Source organism: Vicugna pacos, chromosome 9, assembly GCF_048564905.1.
Source record: "Vicugna pacos chromosome 9, VicPac4, whole genome shotgun sequence".
Classification (NCBI taxonomy): Eukaryota; Metazoa; Chordata; class Mammalia; order Artiodactyla; family Camelidae; genus Vicugna; species Vicugna pacos.
The window spans coordinates 12,205,478-12,229,934 of record NC_132995.1 but is presented as its reverse complement, the minus strand read 5'-3'; the positions used below and the strand labels follow the sequence as shown (position 1 = coordinate 12,229,934).

Sequence of the window (24,457 nt, the reverse complement as noted above, 5' to 3'; positions counted from 1 at the left end):
AAGGTACTGCTGGCTTCCCAGGTCGCCACGTGGGATTCAGTTACAGGCCCTTGATATGTAAGGGGGTTCTGGTATCATCCTGGGTTTGTCAGTTCCGCAGAGGGGCCGACCCTGGAGAGGGGTGAGGAACCCCTCTCCATGTGGGAGTGGATTGGGGGCTGGGGGCAAGAGTCTCTTGTTAGCCAGTCTCATCCAGCCTTTCATGGAGAGGCCCCGCGGGGTGGAGATTACTATCAGAGGCCCGGGTTTGCCACCCAGCTCTGCCACCTACTAGCTAGGTGAGCTTGAGCACATGGCGAGCTCCCCCTCCCTGCCACAGCCTCAATTTCCCATTTTGTAAAATGGAGTCGTGTAAAGGTTATTGCATCCATGTTAAGCTCTCAAAAGAGAGCTAGCACGTAAAAACCACTCAGTGAGTGCTGTTATTGTCATTGTCGCCATTCATGCATCTGTTCTGTAGATAACCACTGTGTACCTCACGTCCTCTGAGTCTAGCCCTGTGCTGGCTAATGCCTGGGACAGGCTGGTGACCTGTCTGCCCAAGGCCCTGCCCTCGTGAAACTTGTGGTCCAGTGATGGAGAGACACAGCACCAGGGAGTGACAGCCCAGAGTGACCTGGTGGGGGACGCCTGAGGACTGTGGGAGGCCATGGCTCCAGCCTAGGAAATCAGGATAGGCTTCCTGGATGAGGAGACGGCTGAGCTGAGGGCTATAAGAGGAGCAGGAGTTAGTGTGTGGAAGGCTGTGTGTTCCAAGCAGGATGAATAGCGTGTTCTAAGGCTAAAAGGTGGGAAAGGGTCTGACCTTTTTAATAAACTATTAATATTTTTAATTAAGCTTTTTATTTGAGGTCATTATAAGTTAAATTCAGTTTTAAGAACTAGCACAGAGAGCCGCTGTACCCTTTACCCAGTTCCCCCATAGTCACATCTTGCAAAATTAGTACAAGACCACAACCAGGGTATTGACATAGAGACAGTCAAGATACAGAACATTCCAACACAGAGATCCTTCCTGGAGCCTTTTTATAGCCACATCCCCTCGCTGGCCTGTCCCTGACTCCCGGCAACTGCTCATCTATCTGTCCCCCATTTTTATAATTCTGTCAACAGTGTTAGGTAAATGAGTATGTATGTAACCTTTTGAGGCTGGCTTTTTTCCACTCAGCATCATTCTCTGGAGATTCATCCAAGTTGTTGCTGGGGTCGGTAATTCACTCTTTTCCTTGCAGAGTAGTGTCCATGATGTGGTTGTGCCGTAGTTTATTGAACAATTCACCCCAAACATCTGGGGTGTTTCCAGTTTGGGGCTCTTAAAAATAAAGCTGCCATTAAAAGTCTTATATAGGTTTTCATGTGAACATAAATTTTCATTTTTCTGGGACTAATACCCAGAAGTGTGGTTGCTGGGCAGTGTGATAGATGCATGTTTAGAGAAACTGCCAAACTTTTCCAGAATGGCTGCACCGGTTTACATCCCCCCAGCTGTGTATGAGTGATCAGTTTCTCTGTGTCCTCACCAGCATTTGGTGTTATGACTATTTTTTATTTTAGCTGTTCTAGTAGGCATGTAATGATAACCCATTGTGGCTTTAATTTGCATTTCTTTAATGGCTAAAGATGTTGAACATCCTTTCATGAGCTTATCTGCCATCTGTGTATCCTCTTTGGCGAAATGTCTTCATGTCTTCTGCCCATTTTCTAATTGGATTATTTGGGGGTTTTTTGTTTTGTTTTGTTTTTACTGTTGAGTGTTGAGAATTCTTTATCTCTTCTGGATACTAGTCCTTTGTCAGATAGGTGGTTTGCAAATATTTCCTCCCAATCTGTAGCTTTTTGTCCTCTTCACATGGAATTTTACAGAGCAGAAGTTTTTAATTTTGATGAGGTCTACTGTATTAATTTTTCCTTTTATGGGTCATGCTTTTGGTATCCAGTCTGAGAACTCTGTGCTTAGCCCTAGATCCCAAAGATTTGTTTGTTTTCTAAAAGTTTTATAGTTTTACATTTTATATTTAAGTCTGTGATCCATGATGAGTTAAGATTTGTGCAAAGCGTGAGGTTTAGGTGAAGGCTCTTTTTTTTTTTTTTTTTTTTTTTGAGGGAGGTAATTAGGTCTGTTTATTTACTTACTTGATGGAGGTACTGGGGATTGAATCCAGGACCTCGTGCATGCTAAGCATGCACTCCGCCAATTGAGCTATACCCTCCCCTTGAAGACTCATTTTTTTAGCAGATGGATGTCCAATTGTTCCAGTGCCATTTGTTGAAAATGTTGTCTGTCCTCCATTGAGTTGCTTATGCTTCTTTGTCAAAAATAAGTTACCACAATGAGATACCACTTCGCACCAACTGGGATGGCTATTATTTTTTAAAACATGGGAAAGAACAAGTATTGGTGAGGATGGAGAGAAGATGGAGCCCTCATGCTTTGCTGGTGGGAATGTAAAATGGTGCAGCGGCTGTGGAAAACAATCTGGTAGTTTCTCAGGAGGTTAAGTATAGAACTACTGTATAACTTAGCAGTTTGACTCCTGGGTACCTATCCAGAAGAACTGAAAGCAGACTTGAAGAATTATTTGTCCACCAGTGTTTATAGCTGCATTATTCACAATGGCTAAAAAGTGAAAACAACCCCAAAGTCTATCAACAGAAGAGTGGATAAACAAAATTTGATGCATACATGCAATGGAATGTTATTCAGCCATACAAAAAGGAATGGAGTTTTGAAGTATGCTACAATGTGGATGGACCTTGAAAACATTATGCTTAGTGAAATAAGCCAGACATAGGGAAAATACTCTAAGATTCCACTTATATGCAGTACTTAGACTAGGCAAATTTGTAGAGAAAGGTAGTAGAATAGAGGTGACCAGGGGCTGGGGGAAGGAAGGAGTGGGGCACTGGCCCATAAGCGATGCAGGGTTTTGTTAGGAATGGTGAAGGCCAAGTTTGGGGTGTAGGCTGTGATGGTGGTCACACAACATTATTGAGTATAATTGACGCCACTGAAGTCTATGCTTTACGGATGGTTAAAATGATAAGTATTATGGGTATTTTACCACAATGAAAAAAATCAGTGTTTTCAAAACCAGGTGGGTCTGGGTTCTCTCTTCCGTTCCCTGAGCTATGTGTTTCTCCGACCGTCTTGATTTCGGTAACTGGACAGCAGGCCTTACTGTCAGAGCAAGTGAGTCCTCCCCATCCATTCCTCTTTTTCACCATTGAGATATTCTAGGACCTGGGGCCTGGCATTGTTTAGCTCCCAGCGGGTTCCTTGTGTGAAAGACAACAGTGCGCCTTACCCGCTTTCAAAGTTACCCTTGGCCCCTGCCCAGTCCTCAGCCCCCATATCTGACTCATCTTTCTTTTTTTGGGGCACACTCAGCTCTGGTCTGTGCCCCTCTCTCCATGTCCCACTGTGCTGGCTGCTTTCATCAGTTGCCTGGAGCACTGCTTCAGTCTTGTTACTTGTCCCCATGCCCACTCAGGCCCCCTGATCCCATCCTCCACAGGCAAGGCAGCCAGAGTCACACCTTCCAGATGCAGGCCCTGCCGTCCTCAGCGCCTGCCTCAGACACCCCCCACCCCTACCCCAGCTCCAGCCTGGCTCCATCACCTCTCGTCCCTCAGCCAGCCCGACTCAGCTGGAATTTCACATTTCATCGTGTGATTGTGGACTGTGAGCCCCAGTGGGGCAGGGATCATGCTGCGCCCCGGCCCCAGTCTAGAGGGGCATGTGGTAGACTTGCTTTGGATTTCTGTTGACAAAATCCATGCATGTAGGAAGGCGGCTGAAAGCCCCTGGAGTCCGTGATTGGAGGAGTTGGTGGGGAGCTGGGGCTGGAGAGGTGGGAAGAGCAGGGGTGGGTTTACACAGGTCTTCCTGACCCTGCAGAAAATCAGGCCAAGGCTCTGAAGAGGCACTTAGCAGAAAAGGAATTTGATGGCTTTTATAAATATGAAAGAATGCTAAATTACTAAGTAGAAAAACACAAAAACTAGGCTGAGAGGGGCTGGATTTCACCTCTCTGACTGGCAAAGATCAGAGTTTGACAGCACTCTGGGCTGTGAGGCCGAGGGAGGGGTGAGAGTGGGGCAGCCACACATGGGGCAGCTTGGCGATTTTGAGCTTTGCCTAGCATTTGCACTTCTAGGCACTTGGCCCTCAGACACATGGCGCACCTGTGAAATGATATCTGCCCACGATTATCATTGCTACACCGTTTGTAAGAGCAAATGCCTGGGAACAACTGACCTGGCCCTATGGGGACTGGCTCCAGGTATTGTGGCCCTTCCATGCCGCTGCTGAAGTGGCCAGGCCATGCTTTGCAGAGATGGAGGCATGATCACTAAGACATTTTTTTTTTCTTTAACATCGTAATTTTGAATGAGTAGCTTACATGCTGGAAAGTGCATAAAGCATAAATGTATAGTATAACCAATTACTCTAAAGGGCAGACCCACATAATCCCCCTCCAGGTAAAGATATAGATGGTGCCAGCCCCCCAGAAGCCCCTCCCAAACCTCCTGCCCCAAGGCAGCCCCTCCCCTGATTTTTGAGGCAGACACTGTCTTGCTTTTTTCCTTGGTTTTACCACCCCTGTGTGCATCCCTCAACAGCATACTTCATTTCGTCTGGGTTTGAACTTCTTAGCAAAGTCCTAGGCTGTATTGTCTTTTGTTTCGCTTTTTCTGTTTAACATCGTTTTTGATATTCACCCACATGTAGCTCTGCTCATGCACTCTCAACTGTTGTGTCCTGTTTGGCGGAGCTAGTAGATCACAGTTCATTATCTGTGTCCCATGGACGAGCATTTGTGTTGTTTCCAGGCTCTTGCCAATTCAGACTGTGCTGCGTGAACCTTCCCATGGTGTGCAGGGGAGCCAAGGAATGTTGAGTAAAGCACGGTGCTTTAGTATGTGCAGTGTGCTGCCATTTATGTTCCTTTTCTTTTTTTAAGTATGTATATATATACTTTTTTATTGAAGTATAGTCTGTTTACAGTATTGTGTCAATTTCTGGTGTTATGTTTCTGTTTAAAAAGCTTGCAAGCATCTCTGTGCGCATGCACACAGGCATGTGTAGGCTGTCTCAGAAAGAAAACAAAGAAACTCCAGTAGAGATTGCTTCCAGGGCCAAGCTGGGGCCGGCCAGGAGGGCGCCATCCTGTCAATGTTTACCCTTTGGTGCTGTTGGCTTTTGAACCATGTATCGTATGGAAAAGAGATAGAGACTGAGACGGAGAGAAGGAAAGGAAAGGGAGGAGGTGGATGAAACCCCAGTACAGCAGAATGTGAATAGTTGAGAATCTGAAGGGTGGGTTTTATGGGGGTTTCATTGGTTTGGTCTCTATTTTGGGGTGTGTTTTAAAAGTTTTGTAATAAAGATCTGTTCCCGTGTGAGAGGATCTTGAACTGACCTCTCCCTGCCCCTGGAGGCCTGTCCCCAGGAGAACCTCTTGTTTCCAGTGAGACTTCTGGAGGAGGCGTGCTCCCCCTGTCCTCTCCCCCCTTTACCTGTCCCTCCCCTTGGGACCTAGTTTCCCTGGTTGGTCCGAACTGCCCAGTCCTGACCGCCTCCCCCACCAGAGCCCAAACCAGCCGGTCCAGTTTGGGGAGGTTTGGGAAGCCCGCCCCATTTGGCTCCTCTCTGGGTGGCTGCCTGACAGGTGCTCCACCCTAATGGGGGGGTTGGAGTGGCATGGGATCGGGGACCTCTGGCAGACCCCCACCTCAGACCCTCAGACCTGCCCTGCCATGGCCCCAGGCCCTGCTGGGAGCCCCTGGCTCATGGGCAGGTGGTGGACAGCAGGGGGGTTGGGATTTCCCAGCTCTCCAAGCCAGTTGGTCCCCTGGTCCACGTGGTGGAGTCCTGGAGGAGCTGGCTTGGGGGTGGGGGACATGGGGGTGCCAGAGCAGGGCAGTGGGAAGGATTCAGGCCTCTGTCCACCTACCCGCCTGGGCCACTTGCTCACTCACTCTTCACTGGGCAGCTGCCTGGAGCATCTACCTGCCTGAACCTGGTCCCTGCTGCTCACATGACCCCCTGGTCAGGGAGCAGTCCTACTTGGCCCTCAGCCCCTGGGGCAAAGGGTTTTGTCTGGTATGTTCACTGATGAATTCCCAGGGCCTCTGACAGTCTTGTTTGGTACGGGCCAGGCACTCAGCAAATGTGTGAACCAGTCCGGGAGACGGACGAGTCAGAGACAGTGACTGCCGGAAGGTCAGCACTGGGATAGAGCCTGGGGTGTCAGGGAAGACTTCCTGCAGGAGGGGCCTGAGATGGGGCCCCCAGGGTGAAGAGGGATGAACCAGGCAGCCCCAACCCTTGCCTGCCACGTCCCACCCCCACCCCCACCCCCATCGCAGGGGAGACAGACAGAAACAAGTTTCTCAAGGGCGCTCTGCCCTGGGCCAGCGAAAGCTTTGCAGTGAAAGTGTGAGCGGGAGGGAGGTGTGACGCAGAGACGGGGCAGAGCCAACACTGCCTCTTCTAGATTTGCCCTCTCTGGAGCCAACTAGCCTCCTGGTCAGAGCAGCTGCTTTAGGACCCAGGCACTGGGACAGATGGCTACCTGGAAAGCCCGGCGCCTGACCTCCCTGCTGGGCGCCTTGGGCAGATCACTCAACCTCTCTTGGCCTCAGTTTCCTCCGTTGTAAAATGAGCCTGATAAAGTACCTGTCCATTTAGGGCAGTGGTGAGCTAAAATGACTTAATGCGTGTCACTGCTCAGAGCAGGGCCTGCCCCAGAGGAAGTTCTCTGGAAAGTTGGGCCACTTATTTTCAGAAGAGTTAGTTACATCCTGGCAACAGCCAGCATGGCGCGCGTAAGTCCCAGCCCTCCCCACCTTTCTCTCTCCCCATTCCCTCGCGCCTAGAGATGCCAGTGCGGGGGAGGGGGCAGGGGGGGTTGGTTCACGGTGATCTCCCCCTAGTGAGGCTGCAAGTCTCAGGTTCATCCTCCTGGGTGAATTGGGTGGAGCAGAGAGGGCCCCTTCATTGTGCCCTCTGGAGCTCTTGCTGGAATCACAGCCTGGGAGTGGGGGGAGAGGGGAACACAGCAAGCCCCAGACCTCTAGGCACCCTCCCTATAAGAGAGGCCTCTCATTGCCGTCGCTCTGCCCTGCAGCCCAGCCCCACCAATATTTCAGACTTGGCTGCCCCACGAGCCAGTCTCTGGCTGTCAACCCCATCCTGTGTAGCTGCTGCTTTCCTGGCCCCTGGCACCCAGCCTGGCATGGGGAGGGAAATGGGGCTGTGCGGGTGCCTGTGTAATGGGAGACTGACCCTGCTAACACACGGGCTGCAGTCAGGGTCCCCAGCTTCTGTGTCCCTGCCCAGCCCCTCCCTCCACGGGACAGTTGTGGGCCCTGTGGCCCAAGCTTTCCAGGCTCAGCCCCACCTCCCTCCATCCCTCCCTCCCACCCTCCGCCCTCCCGTGGGCTGGAACCACAGGCAAGCTCGACTCCTGCCAGGGCAGGGCCGCGTCACCAGCCGCTGCCAGGGAGGCGGGGGCCAGAACCCTGCCCATTCTCCTCAGTGGGTGCGTGTATCCAGGACCAGGGGAACCCCTTGATCCCAGCTCCCTGCTCTCCCACTTGGAAGCCTAACCTGGGCCAGGACAGAGGGAAGAGGATGGTGGAGGTGAGCTGGCCTGGTCCTAGGGCAAGAAGGGAGGAGAGGGAGGGAGGGCTGCCTGGGTGTGGGGGAGGGCAGTCCTGCTGCCTGGCCACCTGAGCCAGCGTAAGCACGTGTGCGAGGGGCCACACCTTTCTTGGGGCCGGGGCGGGGTCACCGTGTGTGTTTCCGTGTTGGTGATGGCAAGTGTTTGTCCGCTGGGGCTTAGCCCACGCCTCAGCACGGGTCCCACAGCGTCCAGGTTGGGAGTGTGTTCTGGGGTGTGATTCGCATGGGGTGGTTCCTTGGTCACTGAGTGACCCTGGAGTTGGCTGTGAGGGTGCCTGGGTCTGCCGTGGGTTTCGTTACCTACTGTGTGCGGGTCTACGGCTGTGTGGTCTCGCGGTCTGACTCTGGCTTGGGAGGGTTCCTAGGTGTGAGTTTGGGGTCTGCCTTCCTCGGTGAGTCCAGCCGTAACGGAGCAGCTTTTGACTTGTGTGTGTGCATGTGTGTGGCTGTTTCTAGGTGGTGGCTGAGGTCTGTCTTGTGGTGTCATTTTGTTCTCCCAGGATCGTTGCTGTGTGTCTCTTGGTCTCTTTCCAGAACCCCTGTGTCTCGGGGGTGTACAGTGTTTGTAGAGGGGCTCCTGGGTCCATGACTTCTTGGGGTCCTGGCTGTGGATTGCCTCAGCATCCTGGCCCTTCTGTCCTGAGAGCTACCTCTGAGCCAGGCCCCTCTTTAAGACTGTTCCCCCACGTCCCTCACAGTCCCTCCCTCATGCTTAGCTGGGCCCTTGTTCCCAGGGCCGGAGCTTGGGCTCAGGGCGGGTGTCCCTTCCCACACTCAGGCCACTGGGGTCCACAGGCACTGTGGGGTCAAGGTGGCCCCCCATCTCAGGCTGCTTGGGGACTTTTCCATGCCACCAGTGTGTGTAAGTCCTGTGCGTCTGTGGTTGTGTGTCTGGACATCCGTGCCGTGTGTGTAAGTCTCTGCAGACAGCTGTGCTCTGAGGAGCATCTTCATGTGTTTCTGTGTCAAGGGCATGTGCGTGCGTGTGTGTGTGTGTATTGGGGAGTTCCATGGCGGGACAGGGCTTAGGTTGCAGGGCCCAGGAGGGCTCTGGGGCCTCTTTTTGGCCTGTCACCTCCTCCCTCCTTCCTGCCCGGCCTCAGGGGAGGAATGAATGAAGTCTGATCTGATTTCCCTGGTCCCTGTGGGCTCGTCCACACTCTCAGGTTTGTTGTGGCATCCATCCCCACCCTGGCTGCCTCCAGGCGGTGAGGGACACCAACAGGGCCCTTTGTGTCTGTGCCCTGTTGAGCCTGGCCGGGTTAGGAGGGGGCCCTGTTGCCTGGGGCTGCCACAGGAGCCATCTGGCCTCCCTGGGGGCTCAGAGCACCATCTCTTCATTCAGCCCCACTCTCTGAGCTGTACTCTGCCCTATGCTGGGCAGGGTGGGGACACTGGGTGGCTGAGATGGCCCCAGGCCCTGTCCTCTTAGTAGGGGAGCTCGCAGTCCAGCGGGGGAGAGGCAGACCTGTCCTCACAAAGTGGCAGCTCGTTATGCTCCCCCATCCCAGCCCTGGAGAAAGACTTAATGGAGACAGTAAGACTGGCACCTTTGCTCAGGCTGGGAGAGGACTGTGCCCGGCACCCTCTTTCATTTGTTCATTCCTTTCTTTATTCCTTCAGCAGCAACAACAACAGTGGCAGTAATAGTAACAGCAGCTAGCCTGACAGGAGGGCCCACTTGGTGCCAGGCGCTGCTCTACATGCCCCGCATGGGTCGTCTCATTCGATCATCCAAACACTCACGGGAGATAGGGACTGTCATTACCCGCAGTTTGCAGATGAGGACTCAGAGGCCCAGGGTCACTTGGTCACGGGCACACAGCTTGGCAGTGTTGCAGCGGATCCCCGAGCCTGGGCTGTCAGTCTGCTCTTCGTCACCAACTGCCTGCTGAGTCCTTGTCCGGGCACAGTCTGTGCGAAGGCCTGGAGCGGGGAGGACAGCACTGCGAGTGGCCAGAACACAGAGAGCAGGGCTGCTCCTCGCTTCCCACACAGCCGACTCCAGGCCCTGCTCCCCAAGGCCAGGGTGACCCCCTGATCTGTGTCTTTTTATGGGATTCCATTCATTGTGGGGACTCAGATTGCTGGTGGCGCACCCCCAGGATGACTTGCCTCTTGCCCGTAGTCAGAAGATGCTGCCACTTGCTCAGGTTTCCAGCCTAGGCAGCGTGGTGCGGAGGGCCTGGGGAAGTGGGCTCCCAGCTGGGCGCCACTCGTGGTGTTGGAAACACACACCAGCTTATTCACTGAATAGCCAGATTCGGCCTGTAAAGAGGCCCAGTTCCTTTGCAGGCATCCAGGTCAGGCTTCCAGGCATTGTGGACAGGCCTTGGAGACCCCATCTGCACTCTGCCCTCACCAGCTTTCCCTGCCTCTCCTCTGGGTCCAGCCTCATCACTGTGGCAAAGGCATCACTCATGTGTTGCACAGACATTTCCTGGGCACCTACTGTGTGCCGGGCCCTGCTCCAGATGCCAGGGGTATGGCGAGAACAAGACAAATGCCCTTGCTCTCAAGGAACCAATATTCCACTGGGAGGAGGGGAAGGGAGGGGAGGGGACCAACAGTCAACAGGTATTTAATACCAGATGGTCCTGAATGCCATGGAGAAGTAGAAAGTAGGGGTGCAGATTTTGTCAGGGAGTCAGGGAAGGCCTCTCAGAGGAGGCTTTATTTGCACTGAGACCTGAATATCAGGAAAGGGTGAGACATGCAGCTCTGGACAGTGGGGACCGAGGGTGCAAAGGCCTGAGGCTGGAACAAGCTTGATGTGTCCAAGACTGAAAAGGAGGAGACCAGCACGATTGGGGTGCAGTGCGGGAGGCGGGAGGCCCCAAGGTGGTCAGGGCCTTGTTAAGTCACGGAGGAGCCGGAAGCCCTTGGAGAGTTTGATTTGTTTCCCATTTTTTCAGAGTCCCTCCTAACTAAGGCAAGTCCTGATCTTGGTCCTGGTCATCGGAAGTAGAGTTGTCTCTGCCCATGTTCTTGTCCCACAAGCCTCTGGGGCAGCAAGGGCCTTCTCCGTGGGTCAGAGTGGACGCCTTTGTGCCCTGGTGCTGGGCCATCCTGGGCAGTGACTTCCCTTCTTTGGGCCTCAGTTTCCTAGGTCGGGAAACAGGAAGGAAGAGAGCTCTGCCCACAGACCCAAGAACAGTTGAGAGGGTTCTGTGCAGCCTGGTCTGCCTGCATTGCGCAGGCCGGGCCAGAGTCAGCGCTGAAATACATGTGCGTCCTCTCCATCCGCTCAGCAGCCGCAGAGGGGCAACCTGTAACCCACCAGAACGTGGCTCCTGCCTGCACCGAGCCACCAGCTTATCCTGGAGACAACAGTAGACGCAGTCATAACTGTATAACATGTTAGGTGATGCTAAGGACAGAGGGAGAATGGACCGGGTGCCAGAATGTGCCAGGCTCTGGGGGATGTGGTGATGGGCAAGATCAGACCAGGCGCCCACCCCCGTGGAGCTCACGTTCCCGCTGTTAGACGAGGTGGTGTCAGTCCTTGGCAGTGCTGCCATCTTGCCTTCACAGCCTACCCAGAACCTGCCTGTTCCTTCCCCTCCACGGCCTCACGTGGACCCGTCCACCCTCTTCTCCTGATGGACTATCACATCTTCCTCCTTCTTGGTCTCCCTACTCTGTCCTGTCCTGCCCTGCCCTGCCCTGCCAGTCTGTCCCCACATGCAGCCAGAGGGAGCCTGTAAACACCTGAGTCAGGCCACGCCCCTCCCCAGCTCAGAACCTACCCATAGCTCCATCGCACTCAGGTAAGAGCCTGAGTCCTCCCTGTGGCCCACAAGTTCCCACATGATCTGCCCTCCTCTCTCACCCCTCGCTCACCATGCCTAGCCACTCGGCCTCCTCTCTGCTCTTTGACCACATCAAGTGTGTTCCTGCCTCAGGACATTTTCATGGGCTGTTCCCAATGCCTGTGTGCTCTTGCTCCGAGTATCCACAGGGCTCCCTCTTCTCCCCAATCGGGTCTCTGCTCACTGCTCAGCAAGGTCCCCCTGACCATTTCATTGACTATTCCCACCTTTCCTCCCCCCAACCCCTACTGTATTCTCAGCACTTATCATCCAACTTGCTAGCTATTTTTCTGATTTATCTCACTTATTGACAGTCTCCTTTCCCCTAGAATGTGAGTTCTGCAAGGGCAGGATATTCCTGGCTGTTCAGGCCTCCGCTATCATCCCTGCCCCGGGCCGGTCCAAGATCAGCCCTCAGTGGACAGTGATGATTGGACAAATGGGTGGGTGTGTGAGTGTGATGGGTCACATGTGGATAGAGTAAGTGCCAAGGAGGGGCTTGGGCATATGTCAGTCCCAAAGTTTAAGGAAGGGTCTAGGGGGGACGTGGTACCTGAGGACTCCTCGCAGGAACTAAGCTCAGAGCAGGAGGCCTGAAGAGAGGTTTGGATGGGAGAGGGGGCCACATAAGTGGGCAGTAGGCGCTGAGCAAAAGTGTAGGGGGGAAGGGCGTGGAGGCTTTGGGGGGCAGGGAGAGCCTGCTGCGGGCCACCAAGGTAAGTCAGACTCCCCCTCCATCATCAAGGAAGGGGGAAACTAAGGTAGCGAGGGGGCTTCTGGAGCTGGTAGGTGAAGATCGTGGCGGAAAGGTGAATGGGAGCCCAGGCTGGAGAGCAGGCTGGGGACAGTGAGCGCTTCTGCATCGTCCCCTTCCTGCACTGGTTTCATTTTGGTGAATACCAAAGGACAGCTATGACCCCTGCGGCATCCTCTGACCTGCCCCTGCACTACAGGTTCAGCCCCTCCACTGCCCGTGATTGGGGAGCTTTATGCAGAAGCCTGCAGGGGCAGGCTGGGGCGGGGGGAAGGAGTTCTGCGCACACGCACACGCACTCACACTTCCCAGACACTTTGTCACTCCACTTTGTCTCGCTCTCCCCTCTGCATTGATTTCCTTGGTGGGGGGAATGGTGAAACGATGGCCGTTTTTCTCATGAAAGGTCAGAAGGTAGGACACGTGACGTGAGCACAGGGAGTGACAGAAAATGTGAAGCTTTTGCTAGGACAGATCGGAAACTGCCCTTCCTATATGTTAAATAATCCAAAAGCCTTTTTTTTTTTATTGATTCATAATCATTTTACAGTGTTGTGTCAAATTCCAGTGTTCAGTACAATTTTTCAGTCATACAAAGCCTTTTTTTTTTAATTGAAATAAACATTCTAGAGTAGGATGGAGACATGCTTGAGTTTGGGGAATCAGACACCGGACTTCAGAGGCATCGGGCTCTGGCTGGTGGCCGCGGGCTGCACGCTGTCCTCCTTTGTTCTGTGTCACTGGGGTCACCGCTTCACCCTCTGCCTCTAGATTGCAAGGGTTTCTCTGCCAGAGTTTTACAAGTCCTTCCTGGGCAGAGTCTGAGGTGTCCAAGCAGGTGGGTAACGTAGCAGGTACAGGGGAGTGTGTTCATTCACCATGTGTTCCATGCCTGCTGTGGGCCATGCGGTGTTGTAGGAGTTGGGGTACAGCGGGGAGCAGGACGCAAGGAGCTGACATTCTAATGGGAGAAGCAGACACTGAAGAATTACACACACACACACACACACACACACGGTGAGTAAGGCAAGGAAAGAGGCATAGAGAGGGTGACAGGACAGGAACAGGGACACTTGAACACAGATGTGGGTGGAAGGAAGGAGGGGAGGAGCCATGTGCAGATCAGTGAGAAGAGAGTCCCCGCAGCGGGGGCAGACTGCCAGTGCAAAGGTAGGGGCATGTCTTGGGTTTGAAGAACAGCGTGGAGGCCCAAGTAGCCGGGGCAAAGTGAGCGAGGGGGCTTGTGGGAGGAGAGCAGGACCTTGTGGGCTACGGGGAAGAGCCTTGAGGGCGAGCAAAGTGTTCAAGGATGCTGACTCTGTAATGGATCTGACCATCTTCCAGGCCCACCTCTGCTTCATGACCTTAGCAAGAGATTCACCTTTGTGAGCCTCAGTTTCCACATCTGCAACACGAGGGTGAGAATAGCCACTCCACCAGAGTGCGGGGAGCCAGTGCTGAGCATTGGCATTTGCGCAGGGTCGTGGGTCCCCTCCCTTCCCCGCAGTGGTGGCGGGGGTGTGAGTTTCTGGGGCTGAGCTTCAGTAAGCCACATTCGGTGGCGGGGACTGATTCTTGGACATCTTTTCCAGTGCAGACTGATACGCCAAAGGCCTGTGGAAAAGGTGAATAAGGAGCCCTGGGGTGGGGGGGAGGCGGTGGTCAGAACCCCACTTTGTGCTGCCTCCCACTACCCCTGGGGGGCTGGGACAGGTCAGAGTGGAGGTGAGGACCCTCAGCTCCAGGAGGGCTCAGGGCAGGAGAGGAAAGGCCAAGTCTGGTTGTGGAGAGAAGATGGGGAGAGAGGGAGGAAGGGAAGGAGACAAGGACGAGACTTGGAGGAGATGAGGAGGAAGAGGATGATAAAAACAAAAGCACCTCCACAAGCCCACGGGCGCGGGACAGGCGGGTAAGAGCCTAGACTTTAGTCCCCCAGCTGCCCGTGTTCAGATCCTGGGTGCCCTGAACAAGGTTTCTCCCCTCTGGGCCTCAGTCTCCCACCTGTGAACTGGGGACGATGAGAGTGCCTGTCTCACAGGTGGCAGTGAGGGTGGAATGCGATTAGACAGAATCTCCAAGGACACAGCTGCTGTAATTCTAAGAACCGGCGGAGCCCGGGCTCTGGGTGAGACGGGCCTGGAGCATCATGTCCACTCTGCATCCCAGGCTACGGGCCCCTGGTGAGTGGGGCGCCTTCTCTGTGCCTCGTCTTCCTCATCTGTAACACCAGGCCCATAATGGCACCTTCCTCCAGAGTCAGGCATGCAGATTGAATGAGGGACTCCTGGTCAGGTGCTTAGGAGAGGGGCCGGCACGGTAGGGGTTCAGTAAGTGTTGCTGCCACTGTGATGGTGACTGGCGTTACCGAGCACTTCCTTACTGTGTGCGCTGTCCCTGTCCCTGGGGCCAGGCCCCCAGTGCCTGCGTTCTCTGTGACTTCGTCTAAGAGCTCCAAGAAGCAGGTACTGTCATGGTCTTCCTTTAACAGAGGAGGAAACTGAGGCACAACGCAGCTGAGCCGCTGGTCCAGGGCCACGCGGTGAGCCCCCAAGGCAGGTGGGTCACCCCACTTCACAGGCACAGAAAGTGAGGCAGCAGAGTGTGTGGCAGCGGTGGTGGCCGGCTCTGAACTTGCCCAGGAACCCCAGCGCCCACTCTTCACCCACCCTGCTCCTGGCACAGGTCCCTACCTTTGTGTGGCAGCTCCTCTCCCTTCTCCTCTGCAGGCCCCATACAGTCCATATCTTGGGGACTTGATGGGAAGGGGGCGGGGGCGGGGGTCTGGTCAGGGGAACCAGCTGTGTTGGAGCTGCCCCAGGGTGGGGCTCCCGCCTGATCATTATAAACACAGTCAGTTCCTCTGTTTGTCCTGCCCTCCATGCAGCGCCCAGAGGGAAGGGGTGGCCCCAGGCAAATATCCGGAGGTGTGCCCCTGAGTCCCCTTCGCCTGCAGTGGCATGCAGCTAGGGGCGGGCGGGCCAGCTGCGATGCGCAAGCAGTGCTCAGAGCTTTATGGGTGGGGGTCCTGGGTTGGCTGCCCCATCTTCCAGGCTGCCTCCTACGCACTCTGACTGGATCCTGAGCTCCTCCCTTCCCTGGGTTTAGTGAGGGGTCATGTGGCTAATCCTATTCCTGAGGAGGGCTTGGAGCTGACTTGGTGCCCACAGGCCCTGAGCTGGGGGGTGGAGAATGGGCAGGTCCAGTGAGAGAGGCCACAGTGAGTGAGGAGTGAGGCTGGGGCCAAACAGGGGCACATGTGGGAAGACAGAGGAGGTGATAGAACATGGGGCATAGACCTGGAGTGATAGCAGGGGTGATGGGGGAGGGTCGGGGTGTAGGGATGAGGCTAGGGGCTGGAACTGAAAGGGCCGAGAGCAGAGAAGCCTGGAGAGAAACAGGGTAGGTCAGGGCCACTGGTAGGTAGGCCAGGCCAGAAGCCTGGGAGCAGAGGACGGACAGTGTTCTGGGGGCCAGAATTGGGGAGAGACACTGAAGGGCTCCTGGCTTGGTAGGGATCAGAGAAGAGGCAGAGGGCCCCCACCCTGGCCAGGGCAGCCAGGGAAACTGGACCCGCTGGCAGAGCCCTGGCTCTGGCCACCTGCTGGCCAGGAGGTCCAGGCCAGTTGAGACAGGTTGGCTGCTGGGTCCCCACCCGCCTCCCGCTGGGCTCCCGCTGCCAAACCGGTTCTCCTGGCTGGCTGCCCACTGATAGTCCTGCCTCTGGGCCAGGGGTGGCAGCCTCTTCGTCCTCACCTCACAGAGCTGCTCCTACAGGAAAGAAGCCAGGAGGGGAACCAGGGGCTGCGGGGGCCACATCCCAGACACGCTCGTGAGCATCCTCACTGGGTCACAAGACTTACTGAGCTCGGGGCTGACCCTGTGCTGGGCACTGTGCCAGGCACTGAGGAGCCAGCCATGAACCAGACATGATCCCTACCCAGTGCATTTCCCCATGTCCTCTGGATCTCAGCTCACATGGCCCCTCTTCTGGGAAGCCTCCCCTCACCTCATCCGCATCCTGCCATCCCTCTGGGCTGGGTCTGGGACCCTGGAACCCCAGCCCCAATCACTCTGGGCTGTCTGTCCGAGGCTGGTCCATCACCACTGTATCCCTGGTCAGCCAGCACAAGGCTGGACACAAAGGAGTGAGTTATTACTGAATGAATGAATGATGTTTTCTTCCCCTTTTACAGATGAGTAACCCGAAGCCCCAAGAGGAGACGTCACCTGCCAGAGGGCACTTCTAGCACAGCCAGCATCGAACCAGGTCTGTGGCATCCAGGGCTCCTATGTGGGACAGGGGAGCAGCGCCTGGGGCCCCTCCTCCTCAGGCGCTGCTCCGAGTAACCCTAATCATCAGAAGAGCAAACGCCAACAGGGCCCTCGCTCCTGCCCAGCCCTGCGCCCAGCCCTGCTCGTATTAACTCATTAATCCTCCCAGCAGCTCCATGGGAGTTGATCCAGGGCACAGCCAGTTTAAGTCACTTGCCCAGGGTCACTTGTAGTAGACGGCAGAGAGATTTGCACTCTAGCCATCTGGCTCCCCTGCCTGTCATTTCTCTGGTCCCGCTGTGGGGACATCACCATCATGCATGTCCCCTTTGGCCCTTTTGGTTTTTAAATCAGATTTCAGTGTGCATTTATGCAGCACCTGGTACTGCTCGGAGTACTGGAGTGGAGACCACAGACTCTAAGGACAGGGACTGTTTGGTCTGTTAGTTTCTATAATGAAGCGGATTTTTCCCCGCTATGTGATCTTGGTGAGGAACTTTCCTCCTCTGAGCCTTAATCTTCATCTGTAAAATGGGAATGTTGCAGTGAGGCTGCCTAGTGTTCACGCATAGAATGGGCTCAGTGACCATTTGTTGAGCAGGTAACCAAAGGTGTGTGGTGTTCCTAGCCCAGAGTCCTGGCTGGGAAATCAGGGATGCTGGTGGCGGGTCTTTGGGAACCAGTCATTGAACACACGCTGTGTGCCAGGCTTAGGGTGGGACATGTGGAAACTGGGCAGGTGAAACCTGGCCAGGGGTGCTGAGAGTCTAGTGATGGGGGTATAAATGTTGAATTAGTAAATACAAGATGGAATAGCAGAATTTCCAGAAATTAAGCATGCTATGAAATGATGTACTGGGAGGACAGTGGGGCACGGGGGCTTTTTTTCTTTGTCAGGAAAGGTGTCACCAATGACTGACGCCTGAAGGAGGGGAGGGAGGGAGCCATGTGTGAATACCAGGGAAGAGTGCTCCCTGCAGAGGGAACCGCCAGTGCAAAGGCCCTGAGGTTTGGAAGCCAGTGTGAGCGAGAGGGAGAGATGAGAGCTGAGAGGTGATGGGGCAGGTCTTGTGGAGTGGGCCACAAGTAGGACTCGACTTTCCTGAGTGAGGTGGAGCCCCAGGAGGGCTCTGAACAAGGGACCTGACTCGGGTGTTCATGGGGTCCCTAGGCTGCATGTGGGGGGCAGACTGTACAGGGCAGGGGGAGTGGGGAGACCAGGGAAGAGAGGAGGGAGTACGGAGCGCAGGCAGGGCCAGAGATGGGCAGGTTCTGGTGAGCAGCCCCCTCCTGCAGGCCTGCCAGCCGGAGCCCAAGTCTACACCCTTGCGCGCTTAAAGCCTGGCACCATGTTTGGGAAGAAGAAGAAACGGGTCGAGATCTCGGCGCCATCCAACTTCGAGCACCGCGTGCACACGGGCTTCGACCAACATGAGCAGAAGTTCACGGGGCTGCCCCGCCAGTGGCAGAGCCTGATCGAGGAGTCTGCTCGCCGGCCCAAGCCCCTTGTCGACCCCGCCTGCATTACCTCCATCCAGCCTGGGGCCCCCAAGGTATGTTGGCAGCCACCACCATCTCTTTGGACCCATGCCAACCCTCACAGGGGGACCCCATCCCTCGATCCCATACTCTGGGGCCAACACCTCCTCCAAACAGACCTCTAGACGCGCCAGCCGTCCCCCTCATCCTCACTCCCGACACTGGCCTTTCACTCACACCTCCACCCCCTAATCCCTCACTTGGCCTCTCAACACTGACCGCCTTACCTTCCCAAGAACCCCACAGTGACCTTGACCCCTCGACTGTCCCCCAACACCAGCCCCAAGTCGTGGTCAGAGGAGCCTCACGCACTGAGCTCTGTGCTCCTGTCCCCAGTACCGCAGACTTGTCCTCGGGCCATCGCGCGGGGAGGGACCGGCCTATTCCCACATGGTGACTGCCCCAGCAGGTCAGGGCTGGGCTGGGGGAACCCAGAGAGGGCACCTGACCCAGCCCCGGGATCCAGGCCTGCTTCTTGGGATGAGGCCTGTGGGATAAGGGGGAGGAGGAGTCATTGAGGCAAATGGTGAGGAGGCAGGGCATCTAGTGGAGGAACCCGCCCACGTGAAGCATTGTGGGTGGGGGTTGGTTTGGTTTTTTTTTTCCCCTGCCATCTTAAGCAAAAGGACAGAATTGGGATTTGAAGCAAGTTCTGTTTCCAAGGCTCATGCTCTTAATCCCTTTCCTGTCTCCGAGGTCCTGGCTCCCGGGTGTGGCCTCTCAGGCTGGTCTGAGGGCAAGGGCTACAGCCTGGACTTTATCCAAAGGGCAGTGAGAAACCTGGAAGGGCTGCGGGCCAGAGGATCGCAGCCAGAGTTGTTCCGAGGGGCGGGGATGGGCGTGCCGGTCAGCAGGCCCAGCGCCCCAGGGCAGGCCTGTGGCTGACTCATCCTCTCCCGGTGCCTGGCCAAAATGGGCAGAGAGGTGCAGGCGCTCTCCCCCTACGGCCTCCATCTGGCAGCCCACCAATGTGTGCATGTGCCCCATGCAGGGGGCTTTTGGATACTTTGAATTCTTTGCCACTGCCTAAAAAAGCAAGAGACTTCACGTCCAAATCTATATTTCTGGCTTCTCCCAACCAATGGGCTGGGGCCACTAGAGGGGCAGCTGCCTCCGTAGGCTGAACACTGGCTCTTCTGGGTCCACAGGCCCCACCCAGCCCACCCAGTTCCATCCCTGACCTGGCCCAGGGCACCTCCTAAAATCTAGCCCCTGCTTAGCCTGCCAGCCATGAGCTCTATCTGGGACGGTGTCTGCCAGGAGGAAGGGGCACTTTGTCTTAAGTCACACAACAATGCCACATGGGCTCACTGTCCTGGGGCCCCATGGGCACTTGTGTTTGCTGCCTTTGGTTGAGAATCTCCCTAGTCATCCCAGACCCGACCCTGACCCCCAGGGACTTCTCGACCTCTTATTCCAGCACCAGAGTCTGACCAGGTGTCTCCCTTGCTTCACTGAGGCCCTGGACAAGGATGGGCAGTTCTGGCTTTAGGATGTCTGGCAGCCCCTGTCCCTGACTGCTGGTGATTGACAGCACAGGGCTGAGGACATGTTCTCTCCTCCCCGCAGCCTCCTCCCAGCCGGCCTCACTCACTTACTCAGGGATTCAGCAAACATTTATTGAGCACCTTCTGCGTATCAGCTGCTGTTCTAGGTACTAGACGTAGCCAAAGCAGAAACAGACAGGAAAAAAAAATGGCTACCCTCAGGAACATTGTGCTGGGGGAACAGACAGTTGGACAGCTATATGCGTGCTTTATGTTAGCTGGTTTCAAGTGCCCTAGAAAAGAAGAAAGCGGGGTAGGGAGACAGGAGGTGTTAGTTTAGACTACGGGTTGTTAGCAAAAGCCTCCCTCTGAGAAACGGAGTTTTGAGCAAAGACTTGAAGACGGGGTGGGGAGGGATCCCTGGGCAAACATGGGGGAAGATGTTCCAGGCAGGGAGAACAGCCAGTGCAAAGGCCCTGAGGTTGGTGCATGTCTGGTGTTTTTGAGGAGTAGTGAGGAGACCCATGTACCTGGAGCTGAGTGAGGGTCAGGGGGAACCCTGGAGGCTCTGACCTGAATCAGGGTGTCGGCCATGGCGGGTGAGGCCTGGGTAGATTTGGGACACGCTTTACGTGGGCATTTGTATTTACCCCCACTCCTGGGGCACTCCTACCCTCTACTTTGGGGTCAATCCTTTCTGACTCTCCCTTTACCCCACCCTCAGCCTCCAGGGAAACAGAGAGCATGGTTTGGGGTTAACAGCCCTGGGCAGGCTGCAGGGGAGGAAGTGCCAGGCTGGGCCCTGGCTGCAGCATCCTGTAATTTGCAGCTCTTCGGGGCTGATTATGGGGTGGCGTGGCCTCTGCCCTCCTTCCCCTCCACCACTCAGGGCAGGGACCGCCCCCCAGCCTGGAGCTCAAGAGAAAGACTGGGTGCTTTTCAAGGGAACATCCAGCCCGGGGGCAACAGCCTGACTGATGGGAAGGTCCTCCTTCAGGTCCCCTCTTGTAACCCATGACTAGGTGCTGGGGGCGGGGCTGCAGGGGCCTCCCTGGTGCTGCCCCTGCCCTCCCAGCCCCATCATCACCCCATGGCATTTCTTCATTCCGTCTCTGTCTTGTCTCTGTGTGTGCTGTATTGTCTTGTCCCTGTGTGTCGGATACACGTCCTGTGTTCCCCTCCTTACCCGGCCCCCACCCCGCCATTGCCCCGCATCCCAGACCATCGTGCGGGGCAGCAAAGGCGCCAAGGATGGGGCCCTCACGCTGCTGCTGGACGAGTTTGAGAACATGTCGGTGACACGCTCCAACTCCCTGCGGAGAGACAGCCCGCCGCCACCCGCGCGTGCCCGCCAGGAAAACGGGATGCCCGCGGAGCAGGCCGCCATGGCCAGAGGGGGCCCAGAGAAGGCGGGCGGCCAAAGCCGGGTTGCTGGTCGCCACGAGGCAGGTGGCACCAGTGGTGACAGGCGGCGGGCAGGGCCGGACAAAAGGCCCAAGTCTTCCAGGGAGGGCTCAGGGGGCCCTCAGGAGTCCTCCCGGGACAAGCGCCCCCTCTCTGGGCCCGACGTCGGCACCCCCCACCAGCCTGCCGGTCTGGCAAGCGGGGCGAAAGTGGCAGCTGGCCGGCCCTTTAACACGTACCCACGGGCCGACACGGACCACCCATCCCGGGGCGTCCAGGTAACCGAATCCCTAGCCCCAGGACCCCTCCAACGTCCCCTTGCCCAGAGCTTCCCCATTCCCCACCCACCAGCTCCAGCCTGTGCCCAACCCACTGTCCATCTCCATCCTGACCACCATGTGTCTGTCCCACAGAGCCAGTGTCCCAGTCCTGCTCAGGGAGCAGAGCCGATCCCTCAGCCCCTCCACTGACAGCTGCCTCTCTTTTCTGTTGCAGGGGGAGCCTCACAACATGGCCCCCAATGGGCCATCGGTGGGGGGCCTGGCCATCCCCCAGTCCTCCTCCTCCTCCCGGCCCCCTGCCCGAGCCCGCGGCACCCCCAGCCCTGGTGTGCTGGGCCCCCACGCCTCTGAGCCCCAGTTGGCCCCTCCAGCCCGTGCCCCCGCTGCCCCCGCTGTGCCTCCTGCCCCTGGGCCCCCCGGCCCCCGATCACCACAGCGGGAACCACAGCGAGTGTCCCATGAGCAGTTCCGGGCTGCCCTGCAGCTGGTGGTGGACCCTGGCGACCCTCGCTCCTACCTGGACAACTTCATCAAGATCGGCGAGGGCTCCACGGGCATCGTTTGCATCGCCACCGTGCGCAGCTCGGGCAGGCTGGTGGCCGTCAAGAAGATGGACCTGCGCAAACAGCAGAGGCGCGAGCTGCTGTTCAATGAGGTGGGCAGCCAGCACACCGCCTCCCCTCTGCCTCCACCTCCTCCCCAGGCTCCTCCGAGCATGATTTGAGGGCCCTGGAGGGGTGGGGGTGGGAGAGGCCCTTCCGGGCTGGGGTGCCTCAGGGCCAGGTGCTGGGCCCAGCTCCTGTCCTCCCTGCTCACACCTTTCCAGGCTGTCTTCTCTGTCCCCATGACACCCACAGCCACATCTCTCTCCTGTTCCTGGCCTCTCCCCAAGCCCCCACTCCAGGCCCCCTCAGCCCGCTGAACACCACCCTCTGTGGGCCTTCCAGGTCCCTGACACCCAAACTGGCCCCCAAGCATTTCCCCCAAACCTGCCCCTCCAAGTTCCTTGTCTCAGAGAGGCTCCATACCCTTGTCCCCAGGCCAGAGCCTTGGACCTCCCTGGCCCCCAACCCAGCCTGTCAGCCCCAAGCCTGTCACTCCTTCCCCCACCCCTGTACAGCCCATCCTCTGGTGCTGGGCCCTGCCCTCACCTCCCCTCTGGGGTGCCCCCCAGGCATGCCCACACCACAGCCAGAGGGCTGCCGCACACCCCTCTGCGGCCCTTTACAGTGCCCCAGTGCCCTTGAGATACTGAGATCAGCCCCCATTTAGGCCTTTGGTTCTGTCTGACCTCAGGCTTTGGCTCTTGAGGGGCTCACTGCCAGAGAGCTTGTTCCAAAGGCAGGCAGACTCCTGGATCCTTCCCAAGAGGAATCTGTGTTGGGAGCAGCCCTCAGACTCTGATGCCAGAGTCCCAGAAGGATATGAGGTCCGGAGTTGTCCAGCTCTGGCTCTTACCTCCCAATCTCTCCACACTCCCCAGCCGAGCCCCATGACCCATTCCTCAGGAGTACAGTGTCCAGCTGCGCCAGGAGCTTCTGTTTAACGTGGCCTTGTGAGCACTGTGTTCCCTCACCTCTGCCATTCTTTGCCTTCTAGGCCTTCCTGCCCCCGAAATCCACCCCCCCACCCCCTACCTTGTATCTAACCTTGGCTGATCCCTGCTTGTCCTTCTGGTCTCAGCCCTGGGCTTAGGCGCTCTCCTTCCACCTCCCTCTCCCAACATCAGCATGGTCATCAGGGCCACTCAGAGACCAGCTCAGGGCTGGTCAGAGATGGACATCAGCAGCGTGGTGTGTGCGTGGGGTGGGGAGCACCCCCGGAATGGAGTTCAGATGTCAGGCCCCAAGCTGCCATTGACATCTCTTGGCTCTGGGCGTAGAAGGATAGTCTAGGGTGACCCCAAAGAACAAAAGTGATGGGTGGAACCAGACCTGCAGTGTGGCAGGGCCCACGCCTGGGCTGGAGAGGGAGGCAGGAGGGCTGGTGGCTAGGTCTGAGGGCAGGGGCTGGTGGTCCTCCACCGTGCTGACCCAGCCTCCCTCCCGCACCCAGGTGGTGATCATGAGGGACTACCAGCATGAGAACGTGGTGGAGATGTACAACAGCTACCTGGTCGGGGACGAGCTCTGGGTGGTGATGGAGTTCCTGGAAGGAGGCGCCCTCACTGACATCGTCACCCACACCAGGTATTGCTGGGCAGCGGATGACACCCAGCCTGCTGGCTCTCCAGGCTCCCCAGGGTAGACCTGGGTCCCCTCAGAACTCTCCCACAACAGGACTAATCCCCTCCAGACCCCTGGGGTGGGGCCATGTCTCAGAGCCAGCAGGGTGTGTCCCCCTCAGACCCCAGGGCAGGGCCTGTCTGCCCTACTTTCTCAGCACCCCCCACTTCGCAGGATGAACGAGGAGCAGATCGCCGCCGTGTGCCTGGCGGTGCTCCAGGCCTTGTCTGTGCTCCACGCCCAGGGCGTCATCCACCGCGACATCAAGAGCGACTCCATCCTGCTGACCCACGATGGCAGGGTGAGGAGTGGGGTGCTTGGCCTCCCCCTGCCTGTCCCCAGCTCCCCCTCTGCTGGTAGGATGGGCTTTGACCCCTAGTTCAGTTGCTTGAGGAACAGTATAAGTTTATTTGTTCCTCATGGAGCAGTCCAGTGAGTTGGGGGTTCTGTTCACACAGTCAGGGGGCTCAGACTGGAGGGGGCTCTGCCATCAGCACAGGCTCAGACGGGGGAGGCTGCCACAGCTCTGGGCCATGTGAGAACCTGCTTCCGGCCGGGCAGCCAGGCATGGGCTGGGGACTCCAGTCCCGTCTCCTGTCTTCTGGACTGAAGTTCTAAATCTGAGGATGAGTGTCCCAGGGCCCAGAACCTGCATTTATATTCCAAGAGTGGACATGATTTTCAGTGGGAGGGGGCCCTTGACCTTCACCAAATTCTTGGTAATTGGCCCACCCTCCACCAGGAAAGTTTAGCCAGTCACCGGGAGGGGGGGCTCTGTTTCACTGGGAGTTTCAGCTGGGGTCCATGAACACCTAAGGATGTCTACAGATGTGCTTTGGGGACATCAGGAGCATGGAATCATACGCACACTGTGGGTATGTCTCCTGGGGGTGGAGGGTCCATAGAGATCCTCAAGAGCCTGAACAGGGCCCACGGTTCCAAAACAGGTGTAAATCCGTGGGGGACGTGGCTGTGGCAAGGCTGTCCCTGCCA

General features: G+C 56.6%; 1 protein-coding gene across 9 annotated transcripts in view; it reads left to right on the top strand.

Annotated features, from left to right (window-relative positions):
* The window catches only part of PAK4 (p21 (RAC1) activated kinase 4), a 42,548-nt gene that overhangs the window by 14,683 nt on the left and 3,408 nt on the right, over positions 1-24,457 (top strand). For 3 of the 9 annotated variants that reach the window (XM_072967108.1, XM_072967110.1, XM_072967109.1), the window contains 6 exons: positions 16,450-16,523; positions 17,869-18,081; positions 20,775-21,236; positions 21,454-21,894; positions 23,295-23,428; positions 23,639-23,765. In XM_072967108.1, coding sequence (XP_072823209.1) covers positions 17,878-18,081; positions 20,775-21,236; positions 21,454-21,894; positions 23,295-23,428; positions 23,639-23,765 — 1,368 coding nt within the window. In that variant the 5' untranslated portion in view covers positions 16,450-16,523; positions 17,869-17,877. Of the gene's footprint in view, positions 1-7,497; positions 7,649-14,290; positions 14,437-16,449; positions 16,524-17,824; positions 18,082-20,774; positions 21,237-21,453; positions 21,895-23,294; positions 23,429-23,638; positions 23,766-24,457 lie in introns of those variants that run through there. The other 6 variants (XM_072967103.1, XM_072967106.1, XM_072967104.1 and 3 more) reach the window with 4 other exon arrangements.